Source organism: Ostrinia nubilalis, chromosome 21, assembly GCF_963855985.1.
Source record: "Ostrinia nubilalis chromosome 21, ilOstNubi1.1, whole genome shotgun sequence".
In the NCBI taxonomy this organism is placed as follows: Eukaryota; Metazoa; Arthropoda; class Insecta; order Lepidoptera; family Crambidae; genus Ostrinia; species Ostrinia nubilalis.
Genome location: NC_087108.1, coordinates 7,046,187 through 7,069,135, shown reverse-complemented (window position 1 = coordinate 7,069,135; position 22,949 = coordinate 7,046,187). Strand labels below are relative to the sequence as shown.

Genomic DNA, 22,949 nt, shown 5'->3' with positions numbered 1-22,949 from the left:
TGTCGCACTAAAAGTAAAAAAATATCGTTTAGTGCTTTTATCGGGTCTAATCGACCCGTTGACAGATGACTCTATGGTCACTGATCACGGTCGTGATCGGTATAATAAGAGAAAATCAACCTTGCGATTTGAAAAAAAATAAAGAGGTAAAAATTATGATTTTTTTTTTAATCGGGTTCAGGGTTGCCAGAATTAAGAAATTATTTTACATAGCGCCTCTAGTCCCAAACTAAGCAAAGCTTGTTGTTGTTGTTTCAGCCAAAGCTTGTAATTTAAACAAATAATAATATGGCAATGTACCATTCTGCTTGCTTATTGGTCGCTAAGCCCTTGGCCAACTCAATAAACGACCAATGACTGACGATTGTCACTCAACCACAAAGTACCGCGTAAATTAAAAGATATTTTTTTATTACAAATATTAACCAAAAATATTTTTAGTTAGATCAAATATATTTTTAGTTAACCAATAATATTTTTAGTTAGATCAAATATATTTTAAAGTTAAGTTATACATAGATCGAAATGTATTTATTAGGTGATCAATATTAAAAGGCAAACTTGATATAAAAATCATCAAATTAACAAAATTAAAGATCAATAACTAAAAAAGAGGATCAAATATTATTTTTGTTTACTAAATATTAAAGGAGTATATTAAACATAAATATTATGTTACCTTAAATGAAGATCATTCATAATTGATCCGTAGATCAACTAATATAGACCCAATAATTAATATAAAGATAAAATATAATAAAAAACATCATTTATTTTTAAAAGTGCACATACAAAAAAGATCAATTAGTTTTTAGAGGATCAAATAATATTGTCCCATTTTTAATTACACGTAGTACTTACTTGTTTATCTTCTCATAATTTTTGCTCTGGCAACAAATGGTAGTAATCAATTTTGTTTATTTTTGTAACCTAATTTTAAGAAAGTGTTTTTCTTTGTCATTTTTCATATTCAGTGTCTGTAAACTATATTATTTGCACATAAAATTTTAATCGATATGAAAACCGAGATGAGAACCTACGTGGCTATGTAAAATATGCATTATAAAAAATCTTTTGGATTTACGCAATCTTAATGGTGAAAAAATAAATAGCTGAAAACAGCCAAAAGAAAGTATTTGAATACCTAGAATCCTAGATATTATAATTAAAACTAATGTAGTCTAAACAAACTAGCCAATTTATATTCATGCAAAATTATTTTCATTTGCGTCGCGTACTTTTAAATTTAAGACGGGGCATTTTCAACAATGAAAACTGCGTAACTTCGATGAAATATTTTTGTTTGGTAGCCCAGTTTTTAATTAAGGCTAGGAAAAATCGAACAATGATGTGTTCACATTGTCTGTGTAGATCGTGTATGGAAAAATCGGCTTTATTTACGTACGTAGCATCAGCAAAGAGAGATAATGTAGGAAAAGTTTCAGTCGCCCAGCGATGCGAAATGAACAATCTGTCTATATCCAAGAGTGCTTAAGGCGCTATTTAAGTTGTTTGCACACGTTGTAACTTTATTAGCCCATTAACGCCCGCCGTACTATAAATTGTACACAACTTTAAGTTACGATAAATCTGATTTAGTGGGTATTTTAAGTCTGGAAATAATTCCAATCGGTAAACAAAGGTCTATGCATTACATCCTGAGATGAAACAGAACATAATTATAAAATCTGAAGGGGGTATTTTCGTTTCAGTGATTTTTTCGTATCTCCTGGTGGATAGTTGACAATTTTTTATACAAGGTTTAAGTTACACAAAATACCGAATAAGTTGTTAGTGTATTAGCTAACAACATATCCTAATAAAAAATACATAAAAAAGTTCATTTCATGGAAAGTTTTTTATGCTATAACTCCCAAAGTGATGCTGTACTAACTTTTGTACAATGGGCGCTTGAAATGTTACGTAAAATAGTAAAAAAATGACATTATTATTAGAGTGTTTACTTATTTCTTTATAGTTCTTATATGTAATCATTGTTTTCTTTTTCCAATAACATGGCTCTTTATTTATGGGGTTACAGACAACAAAAATAAACATTTTGTTTTCCCAATTATGACCTGTTTGTCGACCTAAAGAGACTTAGTAACATAGTTTTTGGAACCATACGTGACAACAGAACCAAACGGTATCCTTTGATTACTTATAAAGATTTTCACAAAAAGCCTAGAGACAGATTCGACAAGGCAAACATAATTTTATTAGTATCGATTGAAAGATAATAATGTAGGTACTATTGGAACAAATTTTGATGCTTTAGAACCATTGGGAAAGGTCATTATATGGGGTCTCTTGATAAAAAAAAGTAGTGTTAGGCACCACTGGGTGTCCAGCTCCAGTATAATAAAAAGATTAGTGGGTTAGATCAGATGGATAGTCTATGGAACTTTACCAAACTGAGGTAAAAAGAAAAAAGCAGTGGATGGGTCTTGTTCGCTTATATGGTGGACATGACAATTTCAAATGCATGCAGACTGCACTGCATAGTAAACTCATATAGTCGCTTAGATCAGCTAGCATTCCGCAAATATTATAGTAGCGCACATATTTGACCTATAAAAGATAAATAATAGTAGGTAATCTTGCTCTAGTTGATGGAGAAGAAATATGAAATAATGGTTATAGTCAAAATAAACCAGCAAACAAGCTGATTTGACAGCTTAAAATTACTGTGTGTTTCAATAGAGTCAAAACATCTTATGGCAAGTGCCTGAAAACACTGAGCCAGTATGGAGAAGGCTTTGCTCAACATGACTCATAAGCGCCCATTGTACTAAACTTAGTACACCCCTGAAAACCTAACTTCTGATTTTGTTTTTGGTTTTCTTTCTGTTTAGTATTATTTCTGAAGTATTTTTATAAAGAAAATAAACATTGGCTATGTGAAATTGATCGTAGTTTTCATTTGGGCGTTAATGGGTTAGAGGAGTCGGTCAACTTTTTAAAAGTTTCTGTAAAGGTTGTTACAACAACAAAGGATCTAATAGAGAATAAATGTACCTAAGTTGCAAGTTAAGGAGCTCAGGAACTACGAAGTTTTAGTTTAGAAATTAAAATCTTGTAAAATTATTGTGCGCAGTTTCTTGTATCATATAGATCCTTCCTATTGTTAAAAATTATTTCTGTTTTTGTTTTAGATTTAAAAAAAAAAATATCTATGGTGTTTCATAAGTTCTGTCGTTACAACCATAACGTTAAAAGAGAGAATATCTATTAAGGGGTTGCCAACTGACAAAACTCGTAGTACAAAGTTGCTACGTGAATTTTCATCTTAGAACCTTACAGAGAAATTGAGATTACCCCTCAGTTCGACTTTAACGATGAATAACGTTTTCCAAGAACGTCTATTGGCATACATTCTAAAGGCGGATTATCTAAAGTAGAAATAAATTGATATACCTATAAATCGGTGAGTTTAGCGATCAGTTGATAATACACCGATCGCTGGTTTAAGCTTAAAAGGCTCAAAGGGAAAATGCCTGAAAGCAATATCTAGTAGATTCTGGATAAAATATGAAATGAAAATATTAAACGACATCTTTACTCAAAGTTGGTGGTTAACAACACAAACAATGATTACTTACTCTCTTGTTATTGAATAGTTTGGTGTATTTACTAATTTCACTTATTATTGTATGTATTTCTTGGCCAACGAATCAGTTTGGCTATTCAGCGCGGAAATGCAGCCAGCATTCTGGGCACCATGTCGCGTTGTTTGGACAGCGATTTGGGACATATTTTTTATTTGTAAATATTTGTAAATATTTAGTCTATGTAGGTTAATTGTTTGAAATATTATAATTTGAATCTTAAATCATAAATATTTGTATATTAAATTGAAGAATATCAAGTTTAGAATATGTATCTTTTACGTAGAAAAAATATAGAATTCGGGATTAGTAGGTCATATCTTATACCCAGGTAATGTAAGGCAAAGAAGAATTAATAAGAAATGTTTTATCACTCACTGAGAACATGTTTAGCAAGGTTTTTCTTTTTATGTCTTTATTACCTAGTCAAGTAGGTATACGGCTTAACTATCGATTTCAAAAGGCTAACAGCTTGACCGAAGTCTTCCAGTCACTTGGCCCACTTTAGCTTGGTCTACGGGCCAAGTCGTCGGTTTGAATTTTTAAATAGTTTTTCTTCCAGTGACTGGGCCCACCTCTAAGATTCTAGTGTAGATTTTCGTTGATGATTATGAAAAAACATGAAGATGGGCCTAGTCACTGGAAGAAAACTATTTAAAAATTCAAACTAGTGACTTGGCCCGTGGACCAAGCTAAACGTGGGCCAAGTCACTGGAAAACTCCGAAATCGTAACGACAGATAATTTCGGATGTTTTTCAAAAAGAACATAGCCAGTTTGGGAGCGGGTTTGAATCCCATCGAAGACAATGTTTTCTATAAAATATCCTCAGAAACATCTACTAAAACCTTGGTAGGCTTTAATATGGGTCTAAAGATAGATAAGCAGGTCAGGGTGCCATTGGATTGGAAACCATCCTAAACACTGTCGCGCCACTACGTCACTGCGTAGGGTGACTCCACAATCATAATTATTACGGATAATAAAAAATAGCGAGCTTTTAAAATGCCTCTTCCCACGACAAACCAGTAAAATGCAGGATCTCCCAAAACTGGACTGTCGTTCACACACAGTTGAGTGTGAGTTTGAAATTCGAATTCCATTCGAACGGTTCGGTTTTTGCGGGACACTGCAAACAGGATGTTCTTGTTCGTGCACCTGAATGTTAGTTAAATATTAAAACAAGTATACTAACTAAATGGAATCCTGCAAAAAACGGGACGTCTTTCTGAGACCGAGCCCTTACTGTAACTTTTAATGACGAATCTGAAATTAAAATTATTTCTCAATTCCTTTATCCAATAGGCCCTTTTCAGGACACTATTACACCTCACAAATAGGTACAACAGGATACAAAATATACATAGATGATCCTGAAAATGCAGTTAATATTCTAAGACAAGTCGTGCGATGATGGCCACCCTACCCATGCGTCATTACGACCCCATTACGAAAAGTCATCGTAACTGGACTCCCCATGAAATCTAAATATATAAAACTCAAAGGTGACTGACTGACTGACTGACTGACATAGTAATCTATCAACGCACAGACCAAACCACTGGACGGATCGGGCTGAAATTTGGCATGCTGGTAGATGTTATGACGTAGGCTTCCGCTAAGAAAGGATTTTACGAAAGTCCACCCCTAAAGGGGTAAAACGGGATCCACGCGTACGAAGTCGCGGGCGGCCGCTAATCTTCATATAATAATCCAACGGCCATTAAAATTCCCTTTAAAATAATGAGAATATACTTATAAATACTCTATTTCTCTTTATTGTCCACCATAAAAATAACATAATTACTTAGAAGAACAAAAGTAAAATTTAATCTCTCAAACGTAGCCAGGCTTAGTCTCAACTTGAAACGAAAAATTCTATTGAATTGATAAAATCTTTTTCATACTTTCCACGAGTTTCCCGGAATATTAATAAACTGTTGCCTTTATCCTAAGTACCCTTTTTAATTTGCTAAGTGAAATAGGTAGATAGAATAGCTAGACGTAATAAATTGTTACGATTACGCCACGTGAATACCTACTATGGGACAAAATGTCCCGTGCAACTTAGATAGCAACTACGCGTTTAATAGCAACGTTCCAAAACTGCCCCGAACTGTCCCTCAGTGTTTCACGCAACATTCCACGTGACCCGGGACATGTTTCGTGACGCTCTATAGGTAACAGCAATCCCGGGACCATCACATTAGTTGGTCAGCGATATGTTTCGCAAAATGTTGCTTCTTTTGTCCCCTGCCCTAGTGTCATGGATACAATCCAGAACTATTCAAACCTCTCGTTCCTAGTTACCGTAAAATCCAGAATTTATCCCACCTCTCGTTTCCACTGTTGCAACTCCTGTTTAGCCAGGATCTACAGCTTGACCGCCAATAAAAAACCCAACCAGTGAAGGTCTTTATCCCGGGGGAAAGTTAAACTGTCATTGGACCCGCAACTTTAATTAATCAGAAGAACATAGGGGTACTTCTCATCGCCACGGTTCTCATCGTCACCTTCGTGGCGAATTTTATTTCTAACTTTTTTCAACTTTTTGTAAACAAAAATTGTAGCGCTTGATGTGAAGATTGTATTCTCAGTAAATCAGTCAAATAGTGAGTCTCGTTTGGAAGCTTTAACGTTTTGAATTTTTTGGTGCCACGAAAGTGATTCTGTACTTCACAGCAATAATTTTTTCAAACTTTACTACTGTAAATGACTCTTAAGTGTTTATAAAACATATATTTTGTCTTATTTTCATAGATAAATAGCAATAACATAATATTAATAGGTACCTACTTAAATACAAGATACAATTTTACTGATTACGTCACCTACTAAGTTACAAGATTCTACGCAATTGGTTTTAAGGGTGACACTGGTGGCATTCTGAAATGCTAAAGAAGCAAAAAACGGATTATCTCACCGGAGTACCTCAATAAAAAAAGAACTCTAACTGATTATTAGTCCCTCAACAAAAATATATTTTTTATTTAGGCCAGAGGGCCTCGTATTTTTGTTCTGCAACTTTTAACTCAAACTTCAGATTAAATTTATCTTACAAACAGATACACAGTCACATATACAGACATACATACAGTCATACAGACAGACAACAAAAATACGAGGCCCTTATTTTTTTATTGATGTACTGAACTCTACTTAGGCACCACGTATAATTTACTAGTTATTATAATATTATAAAAACATGAACACCAGTCACTATATTTTAAAATAAACCAAAGCAAGAAATCACTTTCGTGGCCTAAAATCACCTTCGTGTATAAAACACCACGAAGGTGATGCCACGAAGGTGACGAAAATTTTAGTTTTTTATGAATTATCCTTAAATTTGAATTTGACGGTTCAAGTCGAATACTACACAAATAAGTCTAACATGTTAAGTTTTCAATGGCAAAGTTTCAATTAAATTGTTTATATTTTAGAGGTAGAAAATATTGTTCAAGCAAGCGACGGTATGTCTATGGATAAATCACAAAAAGTTACGTATTTTTTTCGCGGAGTGACGATCGACCTATCTCACCTCCCCAATGGTCAAAGCGCGACTGACGTTAACCGAATAGAACGCTGTGATTGGTTGCTGGTGTTCGGTTTAACGGCAATCTTGTATAATTACTCAAAATTTTAGGTACCTAAAATCGTGTGACCAACGTATTTCGCTTTCTCAATTCAAAATAATTATAAGAATATATTTTTTTGACTATTGTGTGGAAAGTATATTTAATAACGATGATTTTAGTATATGCTACACACAAATTGAATGAAAATTGTGAATGCAGTAACCAAATGTTTAATTGCAACCGAAGGTGTGACACTATGAGAACGCGAAAAATGACCCCGTTTTTTATCGTTTCATGTGATTTTTTCATATTATTTTTGCTTCTATTACGATAAAATTTATTTTGTATGTAGCTAAATAGATATTTTATCATCTGATTTCAAAGTTATTGTTCTAACTTATACCGTTTATGAACTATTATTGTGTGACCATCAAATTTGAGTGTATAGCCTGACCAGGGACATAAAAACCCTGGCATAGAGGCGCGTCAATTGCATTTGATAGTGCAACACTGAGTACAGTCGTACCTGTGTTAAATTAATAGGCTAACTTTATGTATCAGGATTCAGGATTACGGGCTAATTTGATATTTTCATAAATTAACGAAAAAATATTATTATAGGTAACCTGATTTAAATAAATTAAATGAAACCATCAATCGAGCTAGTAGATTTATTTTATTATTCATCAATAATCAAATTCAGAACTTGAATATTCAACTGCAATGTCTGCTCATGAACGCTTCAAACTCGGTACTTCTTTCCCAATCCCATAAAATTCAACACTTAGAAAGTGACAAAATTTTTAAAATAGGTAGTTGAAACAAACCACAGCTAATTTTCACAGTGGACTGTACTATACGATAAACATGTCAGTCAATTTGACAACCTTTGTCGGAAACATTATTCAATGAAAATATTGTCCGAACCCTTAGTATTTCTCTTCGACAAATACTTTAACACATTGTGAACCACTTTTCTTTCACGACTATAAAAATATTTTAGCAATTTAATTCATAAAACCAATTGCGCACATTTAAAATAAAGTTTGTTTACACTTTGACAGCAATAGACTGACATGCAAGGTGACATATCAATGAAGTTTTCAGTTACTGTTGCCATTAAAAGAAATTAGTACCATTAGTTTTCCGCAACATGGCGAGGGTTTTTATGTTCCTGGTCAGGCTATAAATGAGAAGTACCCATAGAGTTCCAAGTTAAGGTTCAATTTCCCTTCACGGATTCACGGATACACTAGAAGAATAGAGCTTAATTTTCTCTTAACAATGTTTATGAACAAAGTGTCCGGTCTTGTTCCCTTTAGCTAATGGCCCCATGGTGCTTGATGGGAAGGGGGTTGCTCCAGGGTATTGATTCTCGCCTAATTGAGGCCGTCTCGAGGGGATCTGTTAATGACCATTCCAGTACTTTTATTGCGTTTCAGATCATAGAAATAAGTTTCGTACGCCATCATACAGTGCATATTGGTGATGATGATCATAATTTATCACTTTGGGTATATGAAATATGCCTTTTTAAACTACTTTTCTCGTCTGTATCGTCGGCCTTGGAACATAGGCTCAGCCTTTTGAGAACTACCCACTTACCTACTTATACCTTTGATTGAGAACTTCATAAGTAGGATGATAGCAATATACATAATTTTTGTAACATAACAGAGTAAAACCTATTCCATGGAAAAACGAATTATTAGATGAATTATTCCTATTTCCCTACTTTTTGGAAACGCCTACTTATGTTTATCGAATCATTTTATTTGTTAACGTAAGTGTTTATTAGAAGAGCGGATGTTGCTTTATTGTAGGTAGGTACACGTGTAATTTGTAAAAAAATATATTTTAATGGAAATACTCGTAGATTACCGGATCGGACATCCGCGTTTCCTGTTCGTTAATAACCTTACCTACTTAATGATATAAATTTTGAAATGGTTAATTAACTAAACTAAAAAATAAAAGTGAAAAAATTTACAAAATAGGTATGTTGCCGTGTTTAAAACTCATACAAAACTCATTTATCTCATTTATTTATGCAAGTAGGCTTTTAAAAAGCACTTTTACACGTCCAAGTATTAAACCTTCAGGACAATAGGTATATGGGCCAGTTTCAGGAATAGACTTAACACTAGCTTATAATTATTACAGTCCATTAAAATCAAACTTGAACCAAATTAACCTACTAGTAGTTTAATTAATATTTAACCAAACACACCTTTGAATCTAAGTTTCAATAGTTTGTAGTTTCGGTGTAACTACATATAAAATATAACCGACCTGAAATTGACACGTAATTTGCCCAACATACATACTGGTAACTAGGTAAATAACCTTTAGGTTCGGAGAAATTAAGTTTTCTAAAGTTTCTCAACATTAATCAAACTAAACCAGTGGGTCTAGACAAAGTGCAAATTATAATCGCAAATCAGTCGAAAAGTGGTCGAAAAGCCCCTTTTTTGTATGGAGTTTTGACGGATTCGATTTTCGATTCGATCAAAAAGTGCGTTTTGTCTAAGGGGGCTGCTTTTCCCAAAATGGGCGATAACGCCGAAGACACGGTAAAAGATCGGAACGGTGCAATGCAGCGGTGTGTAGGGGATTTTGATGGGCGATTTGTAATTACCCGACTGCGCTAGAAGAAGGGTTATGTTTTTTTCAACTACAAATTGGCGTAAAAAGTACCTACTTCCCCAAGTACCTACTTTGTAATTTCACTCGCCTTCGTGAGTTGCAAGAACTATACTTACTAGGAGGACCCTAATTTTTATGTGACCCCTATGAAAACCAAATTCCTTTTATGTGTTACCATAGGGGTCACTTAAAAATTAGGGATTGATGGTGAAAACGGGCATTTAGACACCGACTAAGCTCTCGACTCTCTACAACAAAATGGGGGCGCTAAAAAATAATTTACTTCGGGAACCCCTGCTTTAAACACACTGTAATCATGCGCCCTGAACTAGAACAGCTATATCTATAAATACATATTTTCCCATTAAAATGACGCCGATTAAAAAGCCATGCTACTTAAATAGAAATTTAAAATGCATTGCCTTTCACACCGGTCTCATTTCAGTGAGATAACCAGGCCAAGGTTGTCTTGTCCTGTGTTTGACGCAAATAGCGCAAGGGAAAAGGGTGCATTTATTAATATGCAAGGGTTTATAAACCTACTTAATGTAAAGTGACAGTATGTAATGTAAAGAAGTTATGAAACTTAAGAATTACTTTCATTAAGATTGATGGCTAACTTTTTCACTATACGATGCCTAATTACCAATCAATCACTGTTACTAAAAGGATTACTTAAGGAAGTGTAAAGAGCACGCTAATAACTTTTTGAAACATGTCGATTTAAGTTATTATTTTCTATCTCTCGATATTACTCGTGCTATTAGTGGCAGTTATCCTAATAGGATATTATGTTTCCTTCTATCGGCAAATCGTAAGAAGTGTTTGAAATTGAAATAAGCATCCGTACCCAACGTAAGATTAATGTCAACATTACGGAGCTAATCCTGCTTCTAGTTCCCACCACTACTTAGTACTCTAAAGCTTAGAGTGGCTTATGCCCGTTTTCACCATCAATCCCTAATTTTTAAGTGACCCCTAAGGTAACATAATAGGAATTTTGTTTTCATAGGGGTCACTTAAAAACTTAGGGATTGATGGTGAAAACGGGCATTAGATTAGTAGTTCATCACCTAGCTTGGCCTATAAGTACTTATGGTAAGTAGAGTACGTAAGTACCGCAAAGCGATCAAAAAAATTTTATTCTTTAGCAAATGTTGGTTTGTCTATCAACATCGAAATACGGTTAAAAAATTATCGTAAAACTTCAGTCCGGCTGTAAACACCATTACCTACACCGAAACGATTCCAATATTTCCAACCCATCGAGTATTTCATAAACACCCCATTGATATCAACCATTTATTGAGTGACATAAAAAGTGCTCAATTGGATTTTATTGGCACTTTTATTTTTGTTCTGTTGCGTAGGGGACACGTACCTATAGCTTTGTGTGTTAGAAAAGGTTCGACGGCGATGATAATTAAAACATGTATTTTTAAAAATAAGAACCTACAGTCATTACTACTTGCAATTAAATCCGTAACTCCCGTACCTACTCTCCCTAGGTGTCTGCAATCCAGACTCTGGAAGAGATCGCTTCAAAGCCATAAGACTGCATAAGTTCAGCCGTCTCTTTTGTGTATTTTGCGTGGTGTACAATAAAGTATTTCCCTATCTATCACGTACCTAAGTATATACCTAGGTGTGTTCAGGACCGGATATACCATATTATGGCTTTTTGGGCTTCAGCCCAGAGCCCCGATTAAGTACGGTAACTTTTAACGTTCCCAATCCAGACACGCTTCTCGATTCTGCGATACGATTGGTCGTTAAACAGCGTACGTCAGCTGTTTTGACCAATCGTATCGCAGAATCGATGAAGCGCGTCTGGATTGTAGACGTTAAAAGTTACCGTAATCGGGGCTCTGGGCCCCGTGGATTGAAGGGCTAGCTAAGTCAAAGTCAAAAATTGTCGATAATGCGAAAGAGTATCGTAGGTGGCCCCCTATTTAAGTAATAGGTATTAGCCCAGGGCCCCCTAAATGCGTTAGAAAACCTGCGAGCCTCGACCCTTGCCCTGCAGTGTTTTCAATTCTACCTCTCTTCTTTACAGGACACACACTACGAATGGTCCGAGACCGACATCCTTTCGCACGGGTTCAGCGGACTGAGTCTCCACAGGACTGACAGTCTCAACCAGCGCCCCCTAGCCGGCCTCAAGCGCACAGGCAGCAAAGGAAGCGCGTACAGTCTCAGGAGCATACGAAAAGAGATCCCGAAAAACACCACCCAAATCGAAAGACCCCCCACGATACCAGATGCGGGTTTTGGCACTCTGGAAATAAAGCTGGCTTATGAGAATGCAACCTCCTCATTGGCTGTCACAGTATTGAGAGCCAGGGGACTTATAGGCATGGACATGACTGGACTCTCGGATCCCTTTTGCCGATTAGAAATTTTACCTCGAGGTAAGTTTTATACACCTATTACAAAAGTGTTTTAATAAACTAAGTTAGTAGGTACCTTCATAAACAATTAACGACCTTAAACTTTTTTGAGAACGAAAGCGGTTCCCCTTTAGATACAGGTTGATCAGATCAGTCATAAAATTTAAACGAAAATTTATTTATTGTGCACTTCTTCCTTTTTTTAGTTATATTGGGTGTAGGTTTCTAAATCTTGTATTATTTGACTTATTTTAGAGGGAACATACTCCAACAGACTCCGAACCAAAACAGTCCACAAGACGAAGAACCCTGAATTCAATGAAACTCTGCACTTCTTCGGCATCACGGAATCAGACCTCTCGTTCAAATCTCTGGAGATCGTTCTCTTCGACGATGACAGGTGAATAAACACAGGAAAATAAATAAAAAAGATATAGCAAAATATCACGTACCTAAATTAAGTAATTAAAAGTTACTTACTTAGTTGCGTTTTCTGAAAAAGATTTCTAGCCAAAGATCGCCTACAGTGTGCAGTTTCGATTTTGTATTTTTTTTTTAATTTAATTTATCTGTTGTGTAGTGTGCAATAAACATTAATTCATCTATCTATTTACTACATAGGCAGGTTCCTAGAATATGCATAAATACTTAGGAAATTCTACTAATTTACACACGGGTGAGGTTTAAACCTGCTACCTGAATTACAGCACAAAAACCACTTTATTCAAAGAAGTAAAGATTTTTATTATTATGTTCCACTGAATACATCGACTTTGTCGAGTGAAACTTGTATTCTGTGCTTTGACCAGGTACGGCTGCGACGAGATGGGCTCCGCTACAGTTGCCCTGAGGGAATGCGCGAAGTCCCCGGCACAGCTTCGCTTAGCACTCTCAGGGTCCTCCGGGTCAGAGCCGACAGGACCCAGGGTGTTACTGGCGCTGTGCTACAACACCAAGCGACGAGCGCTGGTGGTGACGGTGTGTAGGGGCGCTGACCTCCCGCCGCAAGATAGCAATGGATATTCGGATCCTTTTGTCAAGTTGTGAGTAGCTTTTTGGAAATTCTATGATTGAAGTCGATGGAATTCAATTAGACGCACCTTAGCTTTGGAGAAGCTGTAGATCCTGGCTACACAGAACCTGCAGCGGTGGAAACGAGAGAGTCCCGTGGCATAAAATTACTATATTTATTATATACTCAACATCAAATAAACCGCACCTTCCGCGACGCGAACTTTAACGATTTTCTTCTGACACAATCATGGTACCCCAACAATATTGGTGTTATTTGAAAGCCCAATAAATATCCTTAAAGAAAAACACATTTAATTTCTTAATAAATGATTAACATATACCATAAATGTGACTTGAAAAAATACCTCACTTTGGGCCCACCTATGGGATCAATTAGACCAATTTTTATGGTTATAAAACCAAATAATGATTTCACGTGTCCTCTTTAACAGATTGATAGCAATTAAACCCAACTTAACAGTTTTATAGCCATAAAAGTTGGCTCTAGCGTAACTACCTATTTTTTGAAGAAGTGACTCTGGATCCTTCTAAAGACACATTTTTGGGGTAAAAACCTTTCCTTTAATGAAATGAAGGTTAGAACTAGGCTTTTAAATGGTACCAATATTGGTGGGAAGTGGGGATGCATACGTTTGAAAATGCTTGTCGCGGGAGGTGCGATTTATTTAACGTCGAGTGTAGTTACTTAAATGGTACCTATTAAGTTCTTAAAACGCCACAATAAATGCCTACTATAATAATTTATTTGTACGTCCTACCTATGTATTTGTAGTCTTCATGTAGTATGATTATTACTCACGAAATCCTTTTGTCATTTCCAGGCATCTAGACCCCGACCCGTACCACAAGAAGCACAAGACCTCCATCAAATGGCGGAACCTCAACCCGATATGGAACGAGGAGTTCCTTTTCGAGACCCGGCCCACCGAACTATCCCGGCAGAACTTGACCTTAACTGTATGGGACAAGGACTATGGCAAGCCTAACGACTTTCTCGGCAGCCTGGTGTTAGGAGCCAGCAGCAAAGGCCGAAGATTGAAGCACTGGATGGACTGCATTAAGTTTCCTGATCACAGACACGAGCAGTGGCATTCTTTGACGGATACACAGCACATATAAAACTATTTTTAGCTTAAAAGTTGTTTTGTATCCTTGATAGGGAATTTCCATCAATATTATAATGGAGATTTGTATTTTTGGTGACCAAAAACCTCTGTAACGTGGCTTCAATATCCTCTATAATTCTTCAGCAAACTATCGGAAAGGAAAATATTGTGGTCGGATTAACCTTATGGACGAGCTTCTATGATTAAATGGTGCTAGAAGAAAAGGTTGCATTATGCTTACTTCTTGTATACTGATTTACTGGTAGCCTATGATCCTTCTGTCCTTCACCTTCATACTTATTCTGGAAATTCCTAAACTAAAAATAGTAAGATTGTTAGATGACAGGGTTGAAAAATTAGATAAAGTTCACACAAAAAGAACATTCGTTGTGTCGTCGATTAGTCGAACAGTGTCTTATGTTTTTAAAATGACATGATTTTCGAAAACTAAGAAAGTTAGGTTTCGCGGAATATCTATCTATCTAGTCATGCCATAACATTCAATGATGTTGATGGCATCAAGAAAAACTTAACGGCCTACTTTTTACGTAATTCACGTACTTATTAAGATGTGTATAATTTATATCACCCATCAGAATAAAGCTCTCGTTTTTATAAATGTACCGTACATAATCGTATTAAAATTATTTACTATTGTTGTGTATAAACATGATAATTTATATTAAATATATAATACCTATGTCAGTAGATACTTAAGTGTTGTTAGACATAAAAGTTTATCTAATTTTGTACACTAAATAATGTTTTTAATGTGCCAAAATATATAATCCTATTGCAGTTACATAATATTGTAGAGATTAAGGCAAGCGACCTTTAGAATTCATGATAATATGTCTGATCCATGACTAATAAAGATTTTTATACACAAATTCATTTTTATTTAAGTAGCCATTACCATTAACAAATTAGGCAGCTTATTATCCACCCAATTTCACTGCACCTATAAATTTTAATCATCATGGGACGGCGAACACTAGAAATATTTAAAGATAACGCCCGGGGCGCCAATGAAGAAAAGAGTAGGTAAGTAAAATAATCTAATTCATTAAACATCCTGTATAGTATACGAAACAGGAAGCTCTCTGATTAAAACCGTTTCGTTACTTCACCAGAAGTTATGATTAACTTTAACATGATTAGCAATTTAACGTACTCAATAATAATTGTGCCTATGTCCACTAAAACTACAATTTATTAAATTGAAATATATTATATTTTTTCTTGAAAATTTTCTTGCTTCAGCAAGAACTTCAAACTTATCAACAAGAGCTTTTTAACGCAGGTAGCGGAGAGTTCGGTGCAAAATCGAAACGCACCGTAAAAAAACTTGTTTTGTGAACTTTTTTGACAGGTAGAAACCGTGTGAAAATCGTTTACGAACAAAGATTCGTGAAATAAACCCATAAAATTCGTTTAATTTGTAACAGTAATGTGTTGAAATAAGTGAAGAACACTATGGCATTCTTATGTCCAGTGAGAATTAGAAGGGGAAAGAAGAAGAAATGTAAGTTTTTATGAGCTTTCGTCTCGAAGATTTGAGTCATTGACCTCAGACTTTCTATATAATTATAAATATGAATTTCGTCCTGACAAACAACTTACGATGATCACACGGACTTCACCGCGAGATCATTAGTATAATTACACGGGAGTTCCCTAAATTTATATCTTCACAGGTTGCACTTGTGAAGCCACTCCTATTTCCTGCTTTCTTTTAGGAAGCAAGTTATATAGCTATACAAAATGTAGTTTTAATTGTAAAAGCTAAAATTAAATTGGACATTCCTATTAGTAATACATACTTTATTGTAGGAAATTAAGAGCTTTTTGAACATACAAAATTAAAAGCCCCTTTACTTAATAATTTACAGTAATAGTCATCCAAATGATAGATTAGGACAAAATTTTCAATATAAAATATTCTGAAAGGAGGTTTTTTCCAGCAAGCAGTGGAGACTCAGACAAAGAGTTGTCTAGGCCAGGCTCAGGGCTAAGTCCTGGCATGGGCCGCATCACAGGCTCGGCTAGTATTGAGACACTTGTGAGGGTTGGAATAGAGAAGGAGCATGGCCTCAGTCCGGACTCAAAAATGGTAGTCTTGCATGACTTTGCACCATGTGTTGATGATGAACTAGAGGTTAGTACAATGTACCTAAAGAAATAGATAAGTCTTTTAAGACGAAGAAAGCTTCCAACAGATTTTAATATAAGAAACTGATAATATAGTGGCATGTAATTTAAAAAATAATTTGCAATAATGGTCCACAGTATGTGACACACTCTATTCTTGCAACTGAAAAAACAAATGAAAAAATCATTATAATCTTATTTCTTCACCAATTATTAACTCAAAAGTTTGTACTTTCCAGGTAAAACGTGGCCAAATTGTAAATGTATTGTATCGAGAAAATGACTGGGTATATGTGATAGTAGCTGAATCAAGAAGAGAAGGCTTTATTCCACACTCGTATTGTGCACCGTGCGAACACCATGACCTGAAAAAGAAACTGCCTAGGAGTAGATCTCCAACAGATATGACGCATAGAGATGTTTCACAGTTAGTATTTTTACTCTGAAATGTTTATTTTAATTTTCTGGACTAGAAATTACTTGTCTTCATTTGTTTTTGTTCAAATCTAGGAGTCATTTATTATTTTCATTGTTGTTGTCTGAGTTGTTGTTGTTTCATGTATCCAAACCACTTCTACTTTCAGACATCTATAAATTCTTAATGCAATTTCTCAAAACATCTTTACAGATTATCAGTTTCGGACGGTGCAACAAACGATGGTCATTCAGAGTTAGGAAGCGAAGGTGAAGCTTGCCCTTTCAGTAAAGACCCTTCAGGACGATATGTCGTCCTCTACACATTCACAGCAAGAGATGAAAATGATGTTGATGTGGAGAGAGGGGAATTTGTCACAGGTATGTCCAACATTTTTTTTTTTTTTTTCGCCTAATGTAAACTGAGATGCAGTTTAGTGTGATACATATCAGCCTAGAAAATGCCTTTTCATCTCTCTCTTGTGTGTATCTCTCGTCTTGAAGAGGCCCGGATTATTCCAATGTCTTAAAAAACGGTCCACAAAAGTTGCAACAATACTGACCAACTGATATGAGTGATGAGGCACAGGCACATGCTTCATTCTGCTTTTGTTTTATTTTTCAGTGCTAAATAGAGAAGACCCAGACTGGTACTGGATAGTCAGAAGTGATGGGCAAGAAGGATTCATACCCTCTGGCTTTGTTTATCCTGCTGTAGTACAAGGTAAGTATTCCTGAATAAAAGCATATAAAAACGCAAATATGAATGTTAAAACTTCTTATAAATCCCTTATTTTCCTGAACATAAAATTTACGCCAACAGATTTTCATACATACATACTATAAACAACACTCCAAGTTTTTTAGATTCGTTTCAAATTCAAAATTATTTATTGTATAAAGATCAATGAAGAGATGCTGAACTTATAGTACTTAATGATAAACCTAATGACTATGCAGATATTAAAAAACCACTACATGTAACGTTTATTTCCAGCGGCACAACAAGAAAACCCACCACAACAGATCCATTCACCGCCTTCGACGAACCCGAACAACACTATGATGTCGCCCAGCACTAACACTACGCAACAGGACAGCGACGGCCGGTACCACGGGACAGAGCTAGTCATGCTTTACGATTACAAGGTAAATAGATTACACTTTGATATACATCACCCAAAACAAGAAAGAAGTATACAAAAGAGTCCGCCCAATTTAAATTTATGCTTTCTATCCCAAAAAAATTAAGGCTGGGTTCCACCATCTTACTTTAACTTTGACAAACGTCAAAAATCTGTCAAACTCCATACAAAATACACCGGTTATCGTCAAAGTTAGGTGATGCAACTCACCCTAAGAGTACTATAAATGTTAAACTCTACCAGTTGTCTCACTTGTCATGCCCTATCACTAATTGTAGAACAAAGTACAAATTAATGACAAGGAAAATTAAGATCAAAATAATGTAGGAGGGAACCATATTCTGTTTCTCCTTTTAAAATATTGTTTTCTAATCTAACATAACCAGAAATAAAACTTACGATTTTTTACGCTCAAAACGAGACACCACTCCTTAACGGTTTGTTTAACTACATACGGTGTATAAATAACCTAGATAATTAACTTACTTTTTATTCACCAGGCACAAGCTCCAGACGACTTATCAGTGAAGAGAGGAGAGTGGGTTTACGCAGATCTAACCCAGCAAACCGTAGAAGGATGGTTGTGGGCCCACGCACCCAAGTCGCGGCGGTCCGGGTTCATTCCGACTGCTTACGCCAGGGCGCCGCACACCACGTCACTTTGACACTTGTAGGGTAGGATGTGAACGGGCGATCACAAACATCACGGAAGCCGGAATAACAAAGCCATAAAAGGAAACAGTTCAAAATGTGTGCCCAACGTGTGCAACATAAAATATTTTCCACTAATAATAATTTTCTGTACAAAAAATAGGGTAGTTGGTTGACATCACTAGTCAATTGACACACTTTTTAGGCGAAGGACGACCTACGGATATGACGTCGCAAGTAAGGTAACCCAATTGACTGAATTTTATTGTTTTCAAACTACAAAAAACCAATATTACAGCAAATTGAAAAAAGACGGTTTTCTTTAGAGCTGCTACTGAAGTGTTTTTTATTGTAAAAGGAACTGTCTTGAAATTATTGGAGTCAGTCAACTACCCATATTTCATAATGGAGAATTCATTTGGGAAAAAGATTTATTGTTCACAGTAGTTCCTTTGACAGCTTTTGAAGAAATTACTGTGACTTTAGTTCTTAAGTATTTTTACTTGAATGAACTAGAAATATTGAGAGAAAATGGAATTTATGCTCAAATTTGAAAGGCCAGTTTTGAAGTACTTACACTATTTTCAGAATTTATAAAAACAGTTGGGTGATTTCTTTTGTGCATCAACTTAAGTTTTCTACATAATCTGCTGAAATGCTCATAAAGGTTGTAAATTAAACCCATTCTACATGCCCCTTAAAAATATTTTCTTTTTTTTTCATATAGTTTAGACAGTCTCATAATAAGTTGTGAATAAGACTCTGATTTTTGTTCTGTTACTTAAATTTATGTTAGTGTATTACATTAGGTACTTTTAATTTCTGCTTAAAATTATAATTTTATTGTTAACTCTTTGCCATAATTGTTAAGTAAAAACAAGAAGTAGGTCTTCCATTAGGAAAAAAATGAGGCATTTCAAACTTCTGTAAATGTATTAAATTGACTCTTTACTTAGTCATAAGTACTTGAATACTTTCTAATATTTACATGACATTCCTGTATTTTATATTTCCGTCCAAAATTGACTGATTTTTACATGCGCTTTTATATATTTTTACATAGATTTAAGATGTATCTATTTGGAAATAAATGTTTTAAAAATATTGTTTCTTTTAATTATATTTAATTAGTTATGTTTATTCATGTTTTAAACTAAATTAAAGTTAGCCAAGCATTTCTAAATAATAGTCAAGTAGTAATCAATTCTTTAAAAATAATAACAAGAAAATACAATAAACTAGTTTATTTAAACTACAAAATTAAATGTAATTACATATATTTTCAATCGTCTAACAATACACTTCTCCTCTTACTCTTGGCCTGCTGTTTGATGTCGTCCTTAATTTTCCATTCTTCTAGCTGTTTTTCTACTTTCTTAATGTCTTGATCTGTCACCGTTACCGGCAATTGGAGTTCTGTCTGTTCGCTTTTGATGAATTTCAAAGCCGCAAGCTTTTCTTTCAAGAATGGCCCTTGTTGGCTTTCTAACAGGTTCCTGTAGTCTGCTAGTTTTTTGTTGCGAACATCATCGCAGTGCATTTCAGTCAGTTTCTTGAGAGACTCTTTGCGGGACAGCTTATTGTAAGTCCTATAAATAAACAATAAATTAGATAAAGTCAATACTTTTATAAACAGGCTTCAAATATAACTAAGTCAATCTCAAAGGTTCTATTTACAATACTTACATCGGATGGCCTTTAAATTCAATGTTTAGTTTCTCCAAAATCCATTCAAATTTCTTGTAATCATACTGCCTCAAGAATTTCAACAGTTTCTTTCTCCTATCAATCAACTCTTGGCAAGTTTGCTGAAAAAATAACATGTTTTGTAACATTCAGAGTATGTTGCAAATAAACTAAAGAGAAAAGTTGAATTTTTACCTTAGCTTTTACATTTTTGGGATATCTCTCCATTGTTAGTTGCAAACACCTAATGTGTCCAGTGATTCTGGCAACTGTAAAGACAATAAATACATTAATTTAAATGATACAAGCCAGTGTACTGTGTATCTAAAAAAAATTAAGTAACAGTCTATTCTAAGAGAAAGAAAGTAAGTAATTCTAAGTAACATTTGGAGTAGTGCCATAAAAGATACATAAGTAATCAAATTATTAATTAAGAACTTACTTCGCGATTCCGACGTATAATCGTCATATTGGTGCCTTTTAACCCTTTCCATTAGATCCTTTTTTACCAAAACATTGTATTCTTTTTGACCAAGGTGGGCGATGGAAAATATCTTTTTAACAGCTTCGGGCGCACTGCAAACACATAATACATTTTATACAGGATTTTGAAAGAATATGTTAGTGTTTGCTCCAGTTTAGAGGTTATGATTTCCATCTTCTAATTTATATGAAACTGGCCAAGATAGACTACTTACTCTTTAATTTCCTCACTTAAAGCATAGTCCCTGCCTAATGTGTCAGGAGGAAATGCAGAGATAGCCTCTAAATCACCAGATTTTTCAGGTTTATAGGACGGCACGTAATCTGGGCGAACCCACTTGATTTTAACTTGATGCTTAATTCCACGACATTGAATAATGGAAGAGGTAATACTCCGCAACATGACTGATGTTTTTACAAAGTATCACTGCCTGGTCAAGCTATTTTATTTGAGTTTCTAACAAACTTGCAAATTGGAGAGAACCACAGCAATTTGGATGGTTGACATTTGACTGACAATGACAGTAATGACATAACTGACAGTGACAGCATATAGCCCACAGAGTATTAAACATTTCGTGATTAAAAAGAAATAACGAATACCGTTATGTTATATCTAAGAATCGTCGCCAGGGCTATCTTCAAACTACTGGGGACCCTGCCCCCAAAAAAAGTGGCTAATCGCTCCAAAAATCGAATATATTCACGGAGCTAAGAAACTCGCATACATCAAAAGACCGAAGCGAAGTTCATTGTCATTTGTCTGGGGGGTCGGGCGCAAAAGATCAAGGATCCCTTTGAGGTTGAGAACAAACAGGGGCCCTGCCCAGTATGACTTAGGAAAGAGCAAGAGATATGAGAGAGATCCACACTGCACATACCACAAATCAATATTTCCCATGTAATTTTATATTTAATGAATAAAAATAAAAAGACAAAATTAAACGTTCATTTATTTATTGCTCTCAGAGTATGAAACCTCAAACTTACAAAAAAATTTTAAGCAATATTTTGTACTAAATGTACCACTTCACATGACTATCCACACTATGTATTACCTATAAACGCCACTCATAATTAATTTTACACGATAATAATTTATAATATGAATCTAACTCCGATCTAATTAAAATATAACAATTTGCATTGAAAACAATCAAACATAAACAATCCCTTTGTTAAACAAATATTACTCGATAATCAAGACATTGACATAATTGTATCCTTTTAATTCCAAGAAATAAATAAAATTTCAAATTCAAAACAATTTTAAAATTAGTCATGATATGTATATCATGTGTCCACTCTTTAACTTTAATCACCCTCAGTTTTTAGGTAAATAATTGGAATGTTCAAGCAGAAAATGTTTTTAGAAGTATACAATACAAAATTATATACACAATCCATCAAAATAATTGCGTTTGAAAATGTGTTTAGTTAAACTGCTTACATTTGTAGTGATTGAAACAGAAGATTACAATAAATGATCTAAGAATCGATTCTAATTTGTTTGCCGAAAAATACAAAACCTAGACAAAAATATCATCAATATTATTGTTATCCATTTGCTAACATAATGACTTTCATTAGACACTACCATACAGTTGTTACGACTATTATGACAGTAGAGAAAGAGGGACTGACTTCGATTTTTGTGAACCCAAAGTATTATACCTATAAGTATGAAGATATATTTCATTTATGCATTACAATGACAACTACAGTAAAAATAAATATACATCATAAGGTTTAAGCTGAAGGTAAACATCTATTATTTTTTACATAAATAAGTAACTAAAATACACATTAAAAGGAATGCAATCATTGGAAATAGCAGAACAATGAACCATTCCAATAAAATATTACTAATACTGGACTTGTTTAGATACTAAAGAACATCCACTATAAATTATATTTTCTATAAAGGAGATACAAAAATGTCTTTCATTCATTTATATTTATTAGCACACAACCAAATCAAGACGACAATATTTAGAAATAGCATAATTAATTTCCGTCAATTAAAAAGGTTGAGTTGCTTTTACGTGGACTATACT

At 34.7% G+C, this 22,949-nt stretch overlaps 3 protein-coding genes across 3 annotated transcripts in view; 2 read left to right on the top strand and 1 right to left on the bottom strand.

The window, feature by feature from the left end:
* Nucleotides 1-15,246, top strand: part of LOC135082453 (rabphilin-3A-like) — a 41,277-nt gene extending 26,031 nt beyond the window's left edge. Inside the window, exons 10-13 of the mRNA XM_063977249.1 lie at nucleotides 11,888-12,242; nucleotides 12,477-12,621; nucleotides 13,031-13,264; nucleotides 14,078-15,246. Coding sequence (XP_063833319.1) covers nucleotides 11,888-12,242; nucleotides 12,477-12,621; nucleotides 13,031-13,264; nucleotides 14,078-14,375 — 1,032 coding nt within the window. The 3' untranslated portion in view covers nucleotides 14,376-15,246. The remainder of the gene's footprint in view (nucleotides 1-11,887; nucleotides 12,243-12,476; nucleotides 12,622-13,030; nucleotides 13,265-14,077) is intronic.
* A 470-nt stretch (nucleotides 15,247-15,716) lies between these two features.
* On the top strand, nucleotides 15,717-19,827 carry LOC135082237 (SH3 domain-containing protein Dlish). Its single transcript, XM_063977006.1, has 7 exons — nucleotides 15,717-15,887; nucleotides 16,327-16,520; nucleotides 16,753-16,940; nucleotides 17,142-17,308; nucleotides 17,553-17,651; nucleotides 17,925-18,076; nucleotides 18,573-19,827. The coding sequence occupies exons 1-7, from the start codon at nucleotides 15,839-15,841 to the stop codon at nucleotides 18,735-18,737; spliced, it is 1,014 nt and encodes a 337-aa protein (XP_063833076.1). The 5' UTR covers nucleotides 15,717-15,838; the 3' UTR covers nucleotides 18,738-19,827.
* Nucleotides 19,828-19,952: 125 nt separating this feature from the next.
* On the bottom strand, nucleotides 19,953-21,411 carry LOC135082241 (small ribosomal subunit protein uS15m). The gene is made up of 5 exons (XM_063977011.1): nucleotides 21,108-21,411; nucleotides 20,852-20,985; nucleotides 20,605-20,678; nucleotides 20,410-20,531; nucleotides 19,953-20,312 (listed from the first exon to the last, which is right to left on the bottom strand). The coding sequence occupies exons 1-5, from the start codon at nucleotides 21,293-21,295 to the stop codon at nucleotides 20,006-20,008; spliced, it is 825 nt and encodes a 274-aa protein (XP_063833081.1). The 5' UTR covers nucleotides 21,296-21,411; the 3' UTR covers nucleotides 19,953-20,005.
* Nucleotides 21,412-22,949: the final 1,538 nt, after the last annotated feature.

What these genes read in the sequence shown, in the direction of transcription:
- LOC135082237 (XM_063977006.1), top strand. Translation starts at nt 15,839, where the DNA reads ATGGCATTCTTATGTCCAGTGAGAATTAGAAGGGGAAAGAAGAAGAAA. An exon ending in GTGTTGATGATGAACTAGAG is followed by an intron (nt 16,521 to 16,752) that starts GTTAGTACAATG and finishes TGTACTTTCCAG; the next exon opens with GTAAAACGTGGCCAAATTGT. An exon ending in GAGAGGGGAATTTGTCACAG is followed by an intron (nt 17,309 to 17,552) that starts GTATGTCCAACA and finishes TTTATTTTTCAG; the next exon opens with TGCTAAATAGAGAAGACCCA.
- LOC135082241 (XM_063977011.1), bottom strand. Translation starts at nt 21,295, where the DNA reads ATGTTGCGGAGTATTACCTCTTCCATTATTCAATGTCGTGGAATTAAG. An exon ending in TTATACGTCGGAATCGCGAA is followed by an intron (nt 20,679 to 20,851) that starts GTAAGTTCTTAA and finishes TTGTCTTTACAG; the next exon opens with TTGCCAGAATCACTGGACAC. An exon ending in CCAAAAATGTAAAAGCTAAG is followed by an intron (nt 20,532 to 20,604) that starts GTAAAAATTCAA and finishes TTATTTTTTCAG; the next exon opens with CAAACTTGCCAAGAGTTGAT.